At 39.6% G+C, this 18,355-nt stretch overlaps 1 protein-coding gene across 1 annotated transcript in view; it reads right to left on the bottom strand.

The window, feature by feature from the left end:
- Window positions 1-11,988, bottom strand: part of IPO7 (importin 7) — a 37,785-nt gene extending 25,797 nt beyond the window's left edge. The window contains exons 1-4 of the mRNA XM_064452687.1: window positions 11,731-11,988; window positions 2,619-2,700; window positions 820-973; window positions 326-484 (exon numbers count right to left, since the gene is read on the bottom strand). Coding sequence (XP_064308757.1) covers window positions 326-484; window positions 820-973; window positions 2,619-2,700; window positions 11,731-11,814 — 479 coding nt within the window. The 5' untranslated portion in view covers window positions 11,815-11,988. The remainder of the gene's footprint in view (window positions 1-325; window positions 485-819; window positions 974-2,618; window positions 2,701-11,730) is intronic.
- Window positions 11,989-18,355: the final 6,367 nt, after the last annotated feature.

Here is an 18,355-nt window from a genome sequence, read left to right as displayed (position 1 = left end):
GTGCGAAAGTCATTATTTTGAGCAGACTTTTTTTACTGCTATCAATCCATTAAAAACTACCACCAAATTAAGGCTTTAAAACATCCACTTTTTTCTGATCTCAAACCTTTTGCAAAGGCAGTTTTTCTGTAATTTTAGTGGAGAAGATATACGAGCTAACATCTGTACAGCAAGTATTCAAGAATATATTCTAAAATTAGATTTCTATCACCTTTGTGCAATCCCACACACAATTCTACATGGTTACAATATACACACAGAATAGAAAAAATACAAATATATCAATTCTGCTGTTTCATATAGTAGAAAAAAAAAACAAACTTACTCATAGTTTTTCACAAGTTGATAAAGACAAAGAAGAATTCCAAGCCAACAAGCACTGTTGTCAGACTGAAGATAAAACCCAATTTTCTCCACAACTGCAGTCCAGCGACTAGGGTAGTCGTGCTTGATAATATGGTGAATGCAAGTAGTAAGCTGTACTCTAGAAATGAAATGCACAATGATTAAGTAAGTTACTACTATTATTTTAATAATATTCTTCTGGTTTTGAAACAGCTAATATTGCCCAAACTTTGACTTATTTCAAGTGTGGTTTAAAAGGTTTAGGTTCTGTACTTTCTGCTTAATATTCTCCATTTGAGGAACTTGAAAATTCTACATGCTGCACAAGCTGAAAACCGTTTTGCCATCTACACTAATTCTATGCTTAGGATGCAGTGTATGACAACAATGCTTACCACACAGGTGATCTTAGTTATGAAAACAAACAAAAGTCAGAAACCACAGCCAATTCACAAACAGGTTAAAACTGCATACCTAATCAGCTCAGGAGAGTGAATAATGGCTTCTACAATATTTTCACGAATACAGTGTCTATCTTCTTCTGGGATGGAGTAAGGTGGAATCTCTCCTGGTGCAGTTTCACGATCTGGCCAATACTGAGTTATCATATTTTTCAAGTAGATAACCCCTGTGAGACAGAAGTGGCAAATCAGCAGATAGCCATTCAAACTACAAAACAAACACACATCTTGCAAACAAATCTATTTTAGAACAAAACTGATTGAAATGACTAATTCATTGACCACTTCTGAGTAGGTAAATGAAAATACATAAGCCATGCAAATTATTAACCCAATAATTGGCTAGGCTGATACTCTTTTACCCATTTATTTGGATGTCTGCATTTTTAGTTCTGCAAAGAATGTGTTTTCATATAAAAGCACAAAATGTATTACTTTTATCTGTGCTACAGATAAATAGTTGTGGAACATTTTAGCAATACACCTCTGAAAAATCCTTTAGAACTTTCTCAGTATTTTCATTAAAACAGAGCTAATCAATACTAATGACTATCTAAAATGTCCCTTGTAAGCAAAAAAAAAAAAAATCTAATTAAGTTTGTGATACAGGAGTGAATGATAAAGAGAAACAGAGCTCCTTTATACAAAGGTTATGGGCCACAACACTTTGTAGCAATCAGGCTGCTGGCACAAATGCCTGCATTTACCATTTGACAACGAAATCCAAACTGCTTATGTGGCAGAACATAGATTACAGCACTGGGAAAGAAAAGGACTTACAAAATGCAACAGGAAATCTGAAATGACAAACTAATAGCAAAGTTACTATTAATCTAATTCTATGTGCAAATCTATAAAGCAACTTCTCTTCCCAAATTTCATATGCACCTTCTGAAGATTCAGAAACCAAAGGGTTTCTGAAGGGGTCTGCAAGGGTAAGAAACACTCAGCAGATACGTGCTATTACATGAATGAAGTGATGCAGACTTCAGTCTGTCCTCAGTAGGATTTATCATGCCATTAATTGCTATGCAAAACGTGTACTGTTTGTAAGCTATGATCGTATGAATTGTGTCCACTCTCTACAGACTGCTTTGGTTTTTAATGAGCTTACACAGACGGTGAATTTTCAGAGGTTATTTTCAAACCTTCCCCTTTTTTTTTGCATGTTATACATGTTAAGCAGTAACTTTTTTGATTCATTATCTGAATGGTACCCCCAAGCAATAAAATAAAAATGCAAGTTAGGTTTATGCTACAACTTAGAATAGTCCACTATGTGGAAGATCCAAATAGGTGATCAAGATCACACTTCCTGAAGTGTCAGAAAAACCACTGAAGTATTGTATTGGAAACCTCTATCAAGTAATCATAGGAGCTTTAAGGTGATGTTTGGAGTTGCTAATATTCAATATTCAATTTTACTGATGGCTCATGCACATCAGCAGGGCTCCAAAAGACAATTTGTTTTCTTCTATGTAAAATGTTTAGAAATATTAGCATTACTAGTACAAGGTTAAATTACCTCCTTGGACCAAGTGCACTAGCATCATAAACCATTCTGTTTGCCCAAAGATCATTATTCACTAGAGATAAAGGGGAGCAATCACTGAAGAGCAGCCATCCTTTCTTTCTCTCTTCCCTATTCAGTGTATGATGCCAGATATAGCTCATGAAGACTGTAATTCGAGTGACTCACAACTTTGATTATTTGAGATTAAAAACATTAGAATTTGTTAACAGTATCTGCATATATGCTTGTGTGTATGCACCATTAAAGTAGACACAATGAAAAAAGATTTGAAAACTTGCCCGCCTGTCTCACTGGTAAATCCAGTTGCTCGGACATAGTGATTTGAAGCAGAGTTGAAACAAAGTTCACTGACTTATGAGCCTGTAGAGGAGAAAAAAAGAATATTATTTAGTCATAGTTTTAGAATATTCCCATTAGGTTTTACAATATCTTTATAATGATATAATGCAATCAATAGAACACAAGCAATTCAGACAGTTTCACAGTAGTCAGTTAACCAGCCAAATCATTCCAAAGTTTCATGCTCGGTGTATTCTGAAGACAGCATGGGGGAGAAAAAACCCTACTGTTAAGGTAATAGAGTTGAAGAAACCATTAAACAGGCTTCAGGAATCAGCCTTTTGCAGTCACCAAACATGTTCTTGATTCAGAACAAAAACTTACTTGAAAGAAGAATATCTAAATAGCCAGAAAAACCCAAGTGCAGCAAGTTTACAGTGACCTTTAAGAAGGTATGAATTCATTATATAATAGTATAAGAAACAGATGCAGTTATGTTTTAAAACTAAGCCCAGCCTTGAGCAAGCCTGTCCAGCTCATAGTTCCTCTTTCTAAAAAAACAGCTTCAAGTGACCATTTATGCATTACCACCACAACTGTCAGCATACCTGTACCTGTACAAGAGCAAACCAACAATACGGAGACCTAAATGGAGTGACATCCACAGAGGAACAACTTTCCAAGAGTTGACATACAAGCAAAACAAAACATGGTTTTCCTTACAATAGTAAGAGAAATGTCATTTGTACACCAAATGCTATATTGTGTTTTCAATACGAGGAAACTAACCTTATTAGTGTCTTTTACCTGCCTTTGCTAAATATCAAAAGCTTGAGATGTTAACTTCCCTGGGAAGAGTGAATTGCGATCCTTAAAAAATGAACTCTACCTTTTACAACTGGAAAAACCCATAATTTTCCTCATGGTCAAGAGCCAATGCACATGAGCTGCAGTGAGGGAAATTCCTATTTTACAAAAGGGAAAAAAAAAAATTCATAGGGGCAGCCAAGGTCTGGAACAGTCTGCCCACAGAGGCTGTGGGACCTCATCCTTTGAGATATTCAGAAATCAGTTGGACAAATCCCAACCTACCTTTGCTTCTGGGGGCTGGACCAGATGACCCACAGAGGTCCCTTCTAACCTAATTACTCCATAATTCAAATTACCATGATATATTTCTGCTTTATCTTCACCAACACATCAATATTGTTTCATATGTCCTTTGCAGCAATTCCATCAAAAACATCTGCATAGATCTACATAACTTAACCTACTAAGCTCCTAGGAAAACCTCTTATCTACTTGTTACTCAGTTTATTACTCCCTACATAAAGCAAATATATTAATACTTTGAAAAACCATTGAAATTACACTATTCATTTATCAAAACCAAGCGATTGTCTCAGTTACTGTGGTAGAGCAAATTAATATCATAACGGGAAATAATCAGAAATTATCTTTCTATTCTTTCAGTATGAGCAAAAGTGGTATGAAACGACATCAACATTCCTTCTAAGTGTGTTACACCACCCAGCTCACTCCTACAGCAACAGGTTCTTCTCTCCAACTTCAACTTTCCCTACCAAATATCTCCTACACATTCTAGTATAAACATGTGTAAAAGGGACAGCCTGGGACATGACATTTGCTCACACATTTGTACTAAGATTTGATTATTGTAGCTTGTTTTCTATCTCCTCTTACTTAAAACTGATTTTAACTGAAGAATGAACTTAAAGTCTCCCCAAAACATTACAGCATCATTGTACATATTCATCCAGTGCACTAAAAGCCTACAGGCTACAGAAACACCACAGAAGCAACACTCGTATCTGGTCCAACTGAAATGTCCCTCTGATATCCCCAAAGTCCTGAAGAAGCAAATACACTTTCAAATGAAAAAAAGGTTTTGTTGTCAACTGTCAAGTAATGGTTGAATAAATACATTTAAAATAAAATTCACTTGTTGGTATTAATTTCTAAAGTTCCAAGTCCGTTAAGTTCCTTCTTTTCTTAAGTAACATTAATAGACATACTTCGCCTGCACCACATACCTACTGACATTAGACCCTAATTCAGCACAGTATTCAATTATATGCCTAATATTAATGTCCATGGAAGTACTCCTGTACTTAAATGTGTTATTATGAACTTGCTGAAGAAAGCTTTCAGTTTCAATAAGCTTTGATTCACCTACAAGTAAGGCCATATTGCAGTCTGCATAAAATGGACTTAGAAGTGTAAACTGATGTCTTTCCACAATGACTATGATAAACTTAACAGCTACCTTTTCAATAGTAAAAATTTGCAATGTATTTCATATTTGGAAATTGAAAAGCATTTAATCCTAGAATTTTAAAAATGAAGGATTACTTTGCCTTTTTCATGATAAGTGACAACTACCCTTCTAATAAAAATATGGAAAGTGCTCAAGAACTATCAAGGAACTAATAGGAATAACAAAACAAATTTAATACAAAAATGTTGTGGCTTTAAAGCAAAAAGCAATAAAAATAGACAGCAGTGTACAAAACTGCCACACACTGAAATTCAATAAAATACCAAAGAATGATCTTTTCTTCATTAAATAAACCAGGTCTGAGCCTATAGCAAGCTACAGAAGCTCCCTAGAAATGTCAACTCTATTCGTAAGTGGGATTAATATATTTTCACTGGATTCTTTGAACTATAACAAGTTTTAAAGGATAGGACCAAAACATCTATACCATTACCTTGCTCTTTTTAAAAATCTACAGGTTCATCCTTATTAACATCTCAAGCATCAGACACCAACCAACCATGACGATGTGCTACTTTATCACTTTTAGTGATTCAAAGCAGAGATTCAGACTAGAAATAATTTGTGCTTTTAACACAAGGTAGCATAAGTAAAATACCTTGTACTTTCCAAACAAAGCCTCCTCTTAATCCATTCAGTTCATAACTACATTACCACTTCTACACGTTCTATATGGAATATAAAGGACTTCCAAATTCTTTACAATGACCCCCTTCCCATGCCACTGAAAGGAAAGTGATCCTAGAGAAACTGAAGTGTGGGGAGGATTAAGGACAGCTACGTGAAAGCATGTATGTACTGAATAGTCAAACCAAAATCCAGGTACTACAATAACCTGTCACTTGCTCCCTTGTTTGGCTTTACTATTAAGAAGAACATTCAACGTTTTATTGGCACCCAGAAGAAACAACTACACTTAATATAAGACACAACGTAGGTGCCAATTTTGTATCTACAGGATTAAAAAATACTGGACACATCCATTTCAGCTACTTTAATCTTTAGTATTTTTACTTGCCAAAGATGGCTTCCTCTCAGGACATCTTGCTCCTCTTCACTGACAGCACTGCTAAAAAAACCCATCCAGAAAGAACACACCTATTTTAGGTACATATTCTATATAAATACTAGCTTTTTATTTTAGTGCATGTAATTAACCAGAATACTTCACTATACAAAAGGCAAGCTGCAAAGATTCATTAAAGGTCAGTCAGGGAACTATCTGAATGTAGAGGATTCTGCTGGCCCGTGCGTGCCCCAATCTCCAGACGAATTGGGTGCACTGATGCCACTTCAGGAAAAGCCACTGGCAGTAGCGTCATTCTACACAGAAGTCCCACAGCTCCAGCACGCAAGAATCAAGATCAGGATTTCAGAATGGTTGCTATCACATACGCTAAACTGCATGGAGAATAGAAACAATTTCTATGACTTTAAAGTTTTGACATCCATAAAACTTTGTCTTTTATTCTCTTGCTCCTTGTTTACAAATACTACTTTTAAAGAAACATTAAATTCAGAGAACTACAATAACTGAAAAAAAAGGCTCTGTCAAAGTCTGTTTCCCAACATGTAACTCAACATTTGAAAAAAACAAAACCAAAACTGATCTCAAGCTCTTCCCCCTTACAAACCCTCCAACATGCCGTGTCACTGGTATGACTTCGTTGTCTAAGAGCCAAACAATTCAGGGACTTTTCCCAAGAGCAATCTTTGCTATGCAGCCTTGCTAGCTGAGGAATGTATTCTATCAGACCACAAACATTGCACCACTGTCCGTTAATATCAATCACTGTTCCAGAACACACAATCTTTTTGCATATTTCATTGCAGTTTTTCCTGCCAGAGTTGGTTTGTTAGCCATGTGCTAAAACACACTTTTGAGAAAAGCTGTCATGCCAGCTGCATAATCCGAAACATAAACAAAGTTTGAAGTTAACATTAAAGAGACCAGTTCATGGCATATGAACTATCAACAGTTAATTATGATACAGAAAAGCACTTTCTCCTCAGTAGCGATACTCGATAAAGTCAGTTACATTAATCTTTAATACTAGAATTATTCATCTCTCACACAAAGCCTGCATGCTACTAAATGATAAAAACAACAAGCTTCATCTCAGATAAAAAGACCTCTGTGCATTCTTCTTCAACGTTAAGAATTTAACGTACCATAACAGTCACACTACTATAGGTACCTCCTTTACTGTTACCAAAAAAGCAAAACAGTACTTACTATATGTTGCTGAACTAGAACCTAGGTTATTTATATAGTTATTCGGAGTAGCACACAGTTTACTAAAGGCTAAAATTTATTTTTAAAGGAGCTGAAAAAAACACAAATACAATGCATATACCCCATTCCAATTTTTTTAAAATTCTACATGCAATTTTGATCTAGACCATAACAGGACTAGAGTGAACACAACTATTACACTGAGATGAAACAGCTTGGTTTTTTTATAGAAAGGTAAGGTCAGGAACCATTAGGCCATGCTGAATCAGCAAACTGCCGTGTAGCACTCTTTCAATTCTTTTTTAAGAACTCAGCAGGTGTGGAAGTCATTCTGACCTCAGGTTTTGCAAGCTAGTTCTGCCACCTCTTATGCAGCTACAATGTATATATAAATCCAGTTTAAGGTCCACAAAAAATATATGCACACTTATCAGATCTTGCAAACATCCTTGATGCTCATTTCATCAGAATACTGTCTGCAAGTTCTGAAGCCTATTTGCTCTTCTGTTCAGAGGAAAAAGGAATCTGCTCTTAACATAGGCTAGCTAAGCACACACAGTAACTATTTGCCACGTCATGAGAAAGTGGCAAGTCACCCTTGTCTGCTAGGATTTTACCTTGTACTGATTAACATGCATCAAGAATGTAACTTCTTCCCAATGAAGACAAAGCTCCTTGGTTCCTTACTGCCTGCAAGGGGACTTCTGGGTTCGGCCAGCCTTCATACATAAAACTTAAAACCATCCTTTCCCAAAGCATCCCTCATCTAGCACACACCAAAATTTATAGACAGAAGGTAAGAGAAGTGAAATAATTAAGAACTTCTGGTAAAATTTTGGTAACTTTAAAAGAGAACCCATTATCTGATAACCAGAGCCAGGAAACTCATGCTATGTTCTTGTTCTTACTCACACTACAACATATAGCTGTAGGTGTTATAAATGAAGACCATGTTAGAAAAGGTTAAAAAAATTAAAGATGGGGTAGCGCTATAAATACCTACCCAAAGTATCCAAAACACAGTATTTCAGCACTTGTAAATTCCTGGGTGAAAGGCACCAGGTAATAAGCAGCTTGCTTTTCCCCCTTTGACAACCTTCCACTCTAAAGCTCCCAGTAGTTAAGAGTCCAATAATTTAATTTAATCACTCCATCATTCTGACATTTGTATCTATTAAGTAGGCAATGAAAGACACTGAACTAGGCCCTACTGTATTCCGTTAAACTGATGATGCGCTATGGCAACTAGTCAACAAGCTACAGCATTTTTTCTCCCCTTTCACTTATATAAGAACGTGAAAAAGCTTAAACATAACTTCCGAAAGGAACTTTCTCAGTAGAGCAACAGAATAACATTTTCCTAAACAAACTCTGTTAAGCTTTGACTTGAAACAAAAAAAAAATTTGAGTTACTGGGGATTGGTTTTCCTTTTTTTTTTAAAAAAACATTCTCACACACAAAAATTGGGTTGTTAGTCTAAAAAGATGTCTTGGTAGCTCATATGTACTGGAGTTAATCTCTGCTACTTACAAGACATACGTAACAGTTATGAATTCCCCAGAATTACAAAGAAGAAACCTGCATGGAAAGTATTATCTAGCAACTGCGCCTTTATAAATATGTTGATATTAAAAGATGAAACAATACTGTGTATTATTTTCAGAGTGTCATTCCATAGCTGCATAGTTAAAAATATCTATTTTCATCACCATTTCTGGGAAACACTTTATACACACAGTACGAAGACTGTTTCAAAAGGCAACAACATCTTCTTGCTGCTTTCCAGTAGCCTGCTTCAAGTGCCTGGTTCAAAGTCCTTGTAAAACACAGCTTTCCCATGTAATACAGGGATAGAGGCAGGCAAACACCTCAGAGTACATCATCAGCTGGGAATTACATGAGAAGCTGTCAGACACAAGAGCTAGTGGTATCATTCTCTGTAACTTATTTTCACAGTGAGGAAAGTAAAGACAAAGAGACAGAGATATATGCCTTTTTTTTGTTGTTTTTAAAGCATATCTCAACTCTAAAAGTTCTCACAGTACTTTAAGTGCAGGCAGTACAACCTGATAAACTTTGTGAAAGAAGAAATAAAGCAAAGAATTCATTACTTAGCCAAGGTCAAAGGAAAAATAACAAAGCCTGGACAAACCAATAATAATACACCCTGGTTCCCCGCTCCAGTCAATGGAAACTTTGTTGATTATGATGAAGACAGATCTAGATACTTAACTATTCTATTAATAAGGAATATCAATTACTGACTGAAGCATGTTCTTTTCTAAGAAGGTAAAATGACCATTCTACTGAAAATCAGTCTCATCAGCTCAACAGAGGCACTTCAGAAAAATTAAAGGTAAACTAAAAGGTCAACCAAGGACAACTCTTTAACTTAAATTATAAGAACACTTGGCATGCCTGGCCACATGCAAGAATAGTGTTTGCTGATGTATGACTTCATCTTTACAGATAAAGAGAACCCCATACCTGAAATACTATATTAACAGGTAACAGAATTGCCCTAACAGTTAACAAATTTATACCAGTATCCTGCAAGCAAATCCAAAACTGACTTCAATAAACCTATGCAAAACCAAGACCATGCAACTAAAACTACATATACATATGAGTATTTGCAGATTTAGGGTTTAACAATTATTTTTATCACAAAAGGTCTGTGAAAGATCAGTGAAGCTACATTTCCAATAACAAAGAACTCTTGTGCACTAGTTCAATCATGTCTGGTGTTTTTAAAGGGGCATAGATATTTGGATTTTATACTAATTTAATACTTGTGTAGTACATGATAGGCCATGATGTTTTGATTCAAAATCGTGAACAAAAGCCAGTTGCCGGTGAGCACGATCCTTCATGCAACAAAGTTAGCCACTTGCTGAAGACCCAAATTGGCAGAGAACGCCATTTCCTGCATGTTCAGCAACTCAATACCTGCAGAAAACAGCTAAAATAGATTTCAAGCAAGTTACTATATATATTGACATGCATAGAACATTAAAAATTGCATTTTGGAGCCAGCTTAAGATTTCATATGTATTACTGTCTTTATAGACAACTACATTATTTTCACTTGGTTTAAAGACAAAACACTAAAATACTTTTTACTGAAATATATGGTAGATAGCCAATCACTTCGTACACTCAATTAAACACTAAGTAGTTTTACAGCTACTTTAAATGTACCTAATATTAATTATTAATTTGCCATTCACTTACTAAATTACACAGGAATTCAGCTTAATTACTTTTTTTAATATAATTTGAGAAGCTATACCTCTAGTTTTTGAAAGTTCCTCTACCGCCAGCATAACATTTGGCCCACCTTTATCTAAGCTCTACTAAACATCTGTTGCATTAGATGTATTTTGTCAGGCCTAAAGTCTGCTTAAGAGTAACAAAGAAAAACATTTGTGGAAAAGGCCAACTAAAAGGCACCACGAGAGCCACCATACAGGCTTACCCTTTACCTCCTTCATCAAGCTATCACCTTTTCTCCAAGTCAAACACTAGAACAGCTTTTCTTCCAAATACCTAAAAGTCCCGTGGCTGTGTCTCATCCATAAATAAAAGTTTTCACCTACCGGGTGGAGTTAAGTGGAACAAAACTACAACTTTCTTCCAAATTTGAAACCTGTGGAACTAGGACCTGCTAGTTTCGTTATATCCCAATATGACACATGAGTGTAGTCTAAGTGGATGACATATCTGGGTTGGTAACCCTGCCTTCCCCTGTTTCTTGGGAACGTGTCGATACTACACCCAGAAAGCACACCTACCTCAATAGCGCTGCCGAACCCGGAGTCCAAAGAGTTTGTATGAACAGCAAATAACGCCAGGCCATCAGATTTATTTCTGAACTCAGACAAGGCCACTCTTACGCTAATAGGCTGCACTACTTATGAAGTGATGGGGGTCTTGCTACCTCCTTTCCTTCTGACAAATTACTGCCTTCCACATCCAAAGACTGCCCTTAGATAGTCCTAGGCAGGACCGGGTCCAGCCTCTGAGCCGCCGGAGGCCTGCGCCACCGAGGATTTTAAACACCCCTCTATAGATCACCCTTTCCCCGGCTGAGCAGAAAGACAATGGAGGCAATTTGTTACCGACAGGAAAGGCAATGGGGGCCTCCTCCCCAACGCCGACCGCTTTCTCCCGCTAAATACCCCGGCTCCGCTCTCCTTAAGCAGCCCCGCCCGGTACGGCATGGCATGGCCTGGCCCGGCCCCGGCCGGAGGCCCCGCTGCCATGTGCGGGGACAATGCGAGTCGGGCGGCCGGGCCCGGCCTGAGGCCGCCGTGACACCAGGCGGGGCTCGGCGGCGGGAACGGGCCGAGGGACGCGGGGAGACGGGGCTGAGGGAGCGGGGGGGAACGACGAGGGTACAGACACGCACCCCCCGGCCCCGTCTCCCCGCGTCCGAGACCCCCTCCCGCCACCCCCGCCCCGCTTCCCCCTCACACAGGCCTGCCTCAACCCCACCGCCCGCCCCGTCGTCCCCCCCGTCGCCGCCTTCCAGTATCGCTGCGGCCCCGGCCCAGGCCCCGCCGGCGCCCTCACCTCGTTAAGCTGCCTCTCGGCGGCTTCCCGCAAGGCCGGATCCATGGTACCCCGCAGGGCCTCGATGATGGTGTTGGGGTCCATGGCGGCGGGGGGAAGAGGAGGAGGAGGCGGAGGGCAGGGGCCGGGGCCGGGGCCGGGGCCGCGCCGCGCCGTGCGCACATGGACCCGCCGCCTCGCAGCGGCCGCCGGCGCGAAAGGAAGGGAAAGCGCCAAAGGCCCGGATAGAGCTGCCCCCCGCCACCACCACCGAGCGGCGCCCCTTCCGCCGCTCGCGCCCCGCCTTCGCGCCGCGGGGCGCCACGGGACCTGTAGTCTAACGGCTGCCCCAACGGTCGCCGGCGCGCGCCCAACTACCCCCCGCCCCGCCGAGCCCCGAAGCAGGCGGAGGGCAGGGGAGGGGAAGGGTGGGATGGCAGGGATGGCCGGAGGGGTGTCCGCTGCCTGGCTCCTGCTTCCTGTGAGAGCTCGGTGCCTGGCCCGCCACCCCGGGGGCGTGTGGTGCTCGGGGGAGCGGCGGCGGCCTGCAGAGAGGGCCTGAGGGCGGGGTAGGCCGGCAGGCGCGCTGCCCCGAATTCATCGGCCGCCTTAAAGTCAAGTGGAATCCGCTGTTTTACCGAAATTCCCTCCTTTCACCACGTACGCTGTCCGTTTTCGGAGTGACTCGGATGAGTGGTGAGGAAGGAGGGATTCGTGGACGCATGGGTTTCCTTTAAAGGCGCTTGCTTTATAATGGGCTCGGGGGCAAACATTTCTTAAGAATTTGGGATAATCCAGCGTTTTCTTCTGCTAGTTTTAGCAAAAAAGAAGAAAAAAAGTCTCGAAGATGTGTCAGAGATTTGTCAGAAAATCAATACGAAGAGCTGGCATTTCCGGAGGGGTTGGCTCTGTCACAAAATCAGAACTGGACTGCTTAAGTCAGTCCTCTATATAAGTCGCTTCAGCAGGCTTTATCCTACAAGCGTTTAGGCACTGAAGTCATTTCAGTGTGAGTAGTCATAAAATAAGCAATGCTATTTATGAGTTAGGTACATAGTGATTTGTATAATTTAATTGGTAGTATACAGAGTCGTTCACTGTCGTGTCTTCATTTGGGGGGTGATTTGAAATTTTGAGAGTTATTTTTGAGAGTTATTTTTGTGAGAGTTCATCAAACAGATAATACAGTCAAGAAAAGAAGTTTCACAAATAGCCCATCCTGCAACAACTCTGAAATGAAGGCACATTAGCAAAGAAACTGCATGTCAAATAGAAAAGCAGAAATGCAAATACATACAGAAAATAACAAAGTGATGCAGTTCAAAAAATTGATAAAGGACACTATCTCTTTACTAGTTAAGTTAAAACAGCTTTAGGAAATGCCACATTAAAACTTGATTCCGTTTACCACCCCACAGTGTAGTGGTCTTACAGATGTTGCCCATACATGGAGTTGGCGTGGGCCACAGGCCATTCCCAGCATGTAACCTGGATGGAACCAGCTTGGTTTTGAAGGCCACCCTCTCTCAGTTGTCTGCTGTCCCGGAGAATGGCCTAAGGCAGGCTAACCAGTACCATCTCGGCTGGCAAAATCTGCACTAGGCAGGTTTATCCAGAGTGTCTTTTCATCTATGAAACAGCTTTACAGACTTGCTTTTGTATATAAATTTTCCAAATGAGTAACTTTTCCATAATTGTTGCTGGACTGAAAACCAGATTTCTCAGTTCCTCTTGCTACTGCTTTGTTGGTGGGGTTTTTTTACATAATGCTAAAAACTGTGATTTACTCTACATAGCTTTTTTGTTTGTTTGTTTTTATTATTGCAAGTATGAAAATGAGTACTTCATAAAACTAAACAGTGAAGCAGCAATGAATGGCTGGTTTCCTAAACAAGCCCAGGAGACATACAGAGCCAAGTGGCAATGCAGCATAATTTCAGGACATGATGTGATAGGATGTTTTTCTATAAGTTGCCCAGATCTGCAGTCACACTCCAATTGTAGATGTTGCCCAAAATGTAAAAGAAGGTGAAATACTCTAGATGCAATACCATTAAAAAACACTACAACAAAATATTTTTGGTGCTTTTGTGTCTCAGCACAGATAATATGACCAAATCTCAATGCTCTTTTTATCAAAGGAGCAAAGCAATAATGCCTCTACCAGAGAGAACATGGATACTAAGCTGATCCAACAACTTATGAAACAGAATATATCTTCTCTAAAAAGAAAAATAAGTACTTTAAAGGACAAAGGGATCACAATGTGCCCTTATACATAATACTCTTTGTCAGATATATAGATGCAAAAGGCTGCAAAGAAAAGCACAACAGGATGCGAACGATTGTCAGCAGAGGTGCAGGGGCTAAAGCTTATCACTAGAGCTGTTACCATTTGTATACAAAAAAAAAAGTTTTGCAGGAGAACATGTAAGCGATTGTCCAGAATCTTGAGTACTCTGAAAAAGAAAAAACATTGTACGTCAAGGAATATTTGCATTCACAGGGATGTTCACATTCACATCTTTGCTTACCAAGAAGTAATAACAATAGCTAACCTCAGAGCAGGATTAATTGCATAAATGATTCACAGGAAAGAATAAATGCAAAATTCAGTCAAGGTGGACATTTCATGTACACAAAGAAGAAACATCCATTAGGTTAAAAAAGAATTTATCACAAATCTGAGCAATATGTTGGTGGATTACATTTGCCATGTGTAGTTTAGTGTTAAAGAGGGAGATGAAATAGTGAAGACCAAAGAAAACAGACATACTAGCAGTTTGAGTTGAGCAGCCTAACAGATGACAACTGGTATTGAAGTACAAGGGAGTGGTGAGCTGTGGTATCTCAAACTCTGAAATTTTGTCAGGATTAAATAAATATTCCTGCTTTTGTCAGATACTTTCTTTGAAGAGTATTAGCAGGACAAAAGAGACTTAACCCTAGCTATTACAGCACAGCAATTGGCGAGGACTTTGGCTGAAAGTGTTTAGCAAACAAAGGAGGTGAAAAATATCCTACCAAAGCATAAATAAATATCTTGCAAGATGCAAAGATGAGATGATGTAAGAATTTAATTTTTAAGTCAAATTTCAAATCACAGGAATTAATGTTGTAGAGAGATGTGGCCCTTTGCCAGGTAAGCGTCACCAAATCCTTGGTCTCAGAACAGAAAAAAATGTACACGTGCTGCAGAGGTTAGCTGCCCGATAATGTTCTCTGTTGTATGTGAACATTTATAGACAACCTCAGGCCGCTGTGGGAGAACTGAGCTTCTCAAATTATCTCATAAACGGCAGATGTGGTATTGCGCAGGCCTCAAACATTGGATACAAATCAGTTGCAATTAATCCTGAAGATAAACATGCTCTCATAGACTGTCTTGGGTTTAACAGCCACATATAGTTTCTCTGGAAAGTTGGAACAATAACAAAGACAATATTTGTCAGCTTTAATGAAGTAGTATACTCCCTTGGAGCTGACTGCAGAGCACTGCTTAGCACGTATGCCTTTCTGGGGTACCATTCTCTTTACGGTGAATGAAAAGCTAGAAGCCAAAAATTGTGTATAAAGGGAGCACAGATACTGAAGATCATTCTTGAGTGTCATCATGTTTGGGTGCTTTTACCAGATCTTTCTAAAAAATTTTGCAGAATTGTTTATGCCACCTACATATTCCAAAAAACGTAGTAACTGATAAATGCTGCTATCAGCTGTTCTGTGCTGGAGCAGATTTGTCAGCAGCCAGATTGACTCCAGCTATGCAAAGACAGTGTATTCCTGCATCAACAGCGTTCAAAATATCAATCCAGAATTAAGAAAAAAATACTTCCATATGAAGGTATCTACCTACCCTACAAATCCCAAGGGAGTTTGGACATGGAGTGAGTGGATGAATCTCCAGCACCCAAAGCTACCCTGGAGCTACTGCTGCTAAATCAAAGATGGCAATAGGAAGGAAAACATATGCACAGAAATATTGTTTCAATATGCAAAGTTTTCAAGTAACTATTTATATTAGTCTTTAAAGAAAAAGCTCAAATGGGATTCAGATATGAAGCTATAAAACGAAACTAATGATAGTCAAGAGGATTTGGTATAAAATAATCAAAAATGTTATTGTTGAGGAGTTCTCTCATTTGGCTGGGGAAATGGTGTAGAATAAATAGACTCCTTTGGTTTAAAATATCATAGTAGGCTGTAACCCTGAGCTGACATTGAAGGGATTGAGGACTGGCTAAATTACAGTTCTTGGTAAAATGGTGATAAGTGAAGAGTGATTATTTAAGGGACAGGTTTCTATTGGATTTCTACTGATACCATTGGCTGACTGTTTGCTATTTGATACTTTAAGCAGTTTTGAAATAAATATAAAAATCACTGCAGGTCCCATAAGATTAGCAAAACAATCCTGCATGGATGGGACAAGCCAGTAACCTGAACAGCAAACAGAAATGCACTTTGATGTAGCCAAATGTAAAGTTATACATTTAAAAACAGAAGATGCAGGCGGGTTTCTGTAGGCTGAAAGGATTGTCAGGGATACTGTGGGCACACAGGTTGACAGGAGCTCCCAATAGGACATTGTGGCAAAAGACTTGGTACAATTTTCGAGTTGAAAACAGAGGCCTGAAGGGGGGAGTAGGGAAGTGATTGTCTCTTCCTCTGGTGCTGGAGAGACAGATACTACATTGCCAGAGAATACCTCTAGCATTTACATTTTCTGAGTATTTGCAAACTGGATTGTATAAAATAGACACATGTGAGAGACCTATTTGAAATGTCCAAGTTAGGTTTAAGACAAAAGTTGTGAGGAGTCTTGATTACTGTATCTTACTACTATAATGATGAGATAAAGCAGAGATTTAGTGGGCAGCATAAGGGAGGTTTGTTACGGAGTCCCTGCTCTGAGGTTGGCTCTAGCCAAGTGAGCAAGATGCTAGAGCATGCCCATCCTGTGGTTGCACAGCTCCCTTTAATCCCCCCATCTCACCTGGGAGTTGGCTTCACCCCCAAGGTAAACTTTTCTGAAATTTTGTTCAGGGTGGATGTAAAGAAGCCGCTAAGCCCCTTTATGTAGCCATGAGCTCAACAGTCACTCTATCCTGATAAAAAAAAAGCACAAGTCACCCTCCACCCCCTCCAGCCAGGTGGCAAGGCTTGAGCAGATGCTAAACCTGGTATTCAGACAGGATTCCCAGGGGACAGAGGCTGAAAACAAGATTTGGTCATCAGCTGGCGGAAGTGTATGCACATGGAACAGCAGGAGTAGAAATGCTGAGATGAAGCAGCAAAGAAACATTCACTGTAGTAGATGCCAAGGAGATAGAGCTTGAGCTTTTATAGAGCTTTGGGACCAATGGCCTCAAAAAAAAAAAATAAAAAAAAAAAGAGCTTGAGGAGTGTGAAAATAAAGGAAAAGGTCTGATGCATGATCTGAGTATGGAAAAACTGGAGTATTTTTTTAATAAACATCTCTTCAAAGGTACAGGATTCTCTCATCAATCCTTACTTTTAACAGTTAACTCTGGGCAGCAAGCTGGGAGAAAAGAGCGACGGTATCTCCTCAAGAAGAAAATACTGGGTGCTGAACAGCTCTTTAGGGAAGAAAGATGTAACAGGATCAAATACCTAACAGATGAAACTAGAGAATCACTGAAACAGATTCCCAGTGGCAGTAATCAGTACTCTGTCTTTCGCGGGCTTCCAACTGAGACTGGATGCTGTTCTGGAAGACACGTTTTAGTAAAAACACAAGCTGTGCTTCAGTCAAACTGACAAGATTAGGGCTTTAATAAAAAATACATGCATAAAACTGGAATTGCCAGTACTATACAGGATGTTGGACTAGATGATGTGATCGTGAACTGCACAATGGTTTGGGTTTTGGTTTGGGTTTTGCTGTTTGCTTTCAAGTTAGATGTATCTGCTCCTGAAGGCTCAGTTGCCACAATGTGTAAGTCCAGTTAACCCAGCCCAGAACCTGCTCAGGCTCTGTGCGACAAGGCAGTGGTGGAGCAAGAGTGTCTGTAGCTACAGCAGTATCTCCTCCTACGTGATGCACTGTTTTTACAGCCTGTATGTTTGTATTTGTATACACATCTATACTTTCAGCTTTCCCTTATCGTGATACAGGGTCCTCTCCAGCTCTGTAACCACCCCCTGCCAACCTGTGCAAGAAACATAATTACGTGCAGGAAAAATGAAACACAAAGAGGCAGTTTCAGATAAGCCTCAGTGGCACATAGGTGCAGACAATGAATGTCAGACACTAGAAAGCAGTGAATTCTGTGTGCAAAAACTTTTAATTTCCTGGTCCTTCAGGAAAATGCCAAACTTACAAAGCTGCAGAATAGTGGATCTGTGACACACTGGGGAGATAAACAGGAGACAGTAACTGGTACTTGTGGCACTAAGATGGCACTAACGGTTTATGCTCCTCATGTTTTTAATTCAGTTGCATATCCACAGAAGTTAGCAAATGTGTTGAATGGAATGTGTTGCATTATTGTGAAATGAAAACGCATGCTGAAGGTCACAGAATTGCTGCAAGTGAATACAACATGTCCGCAGAATAATGACTGTGATCACTGTGTTCTCCACTAATGTTTTCTATTTATGTGCATTATGGGCCTGGTTTTTT

This window comes from Phalacrocorax carbo, chromosome 5 (genome assembly GCF_963921805.1).
Source record: "Phalacrocorax carbo chromosome 5, bPhaCar2.1, whole genome shotgun sequence".
NCBI lineage: Eukaryota > Metazoa > Chordata > Aves > Suliformes > Phalacrocoracidae > Phalacrocorax > Phalacrocorax carbo.
Note: the sequence above shows the minus strand (reverse complement) of the source record. Positions and strands in the feature narration are given on the sequence as shown.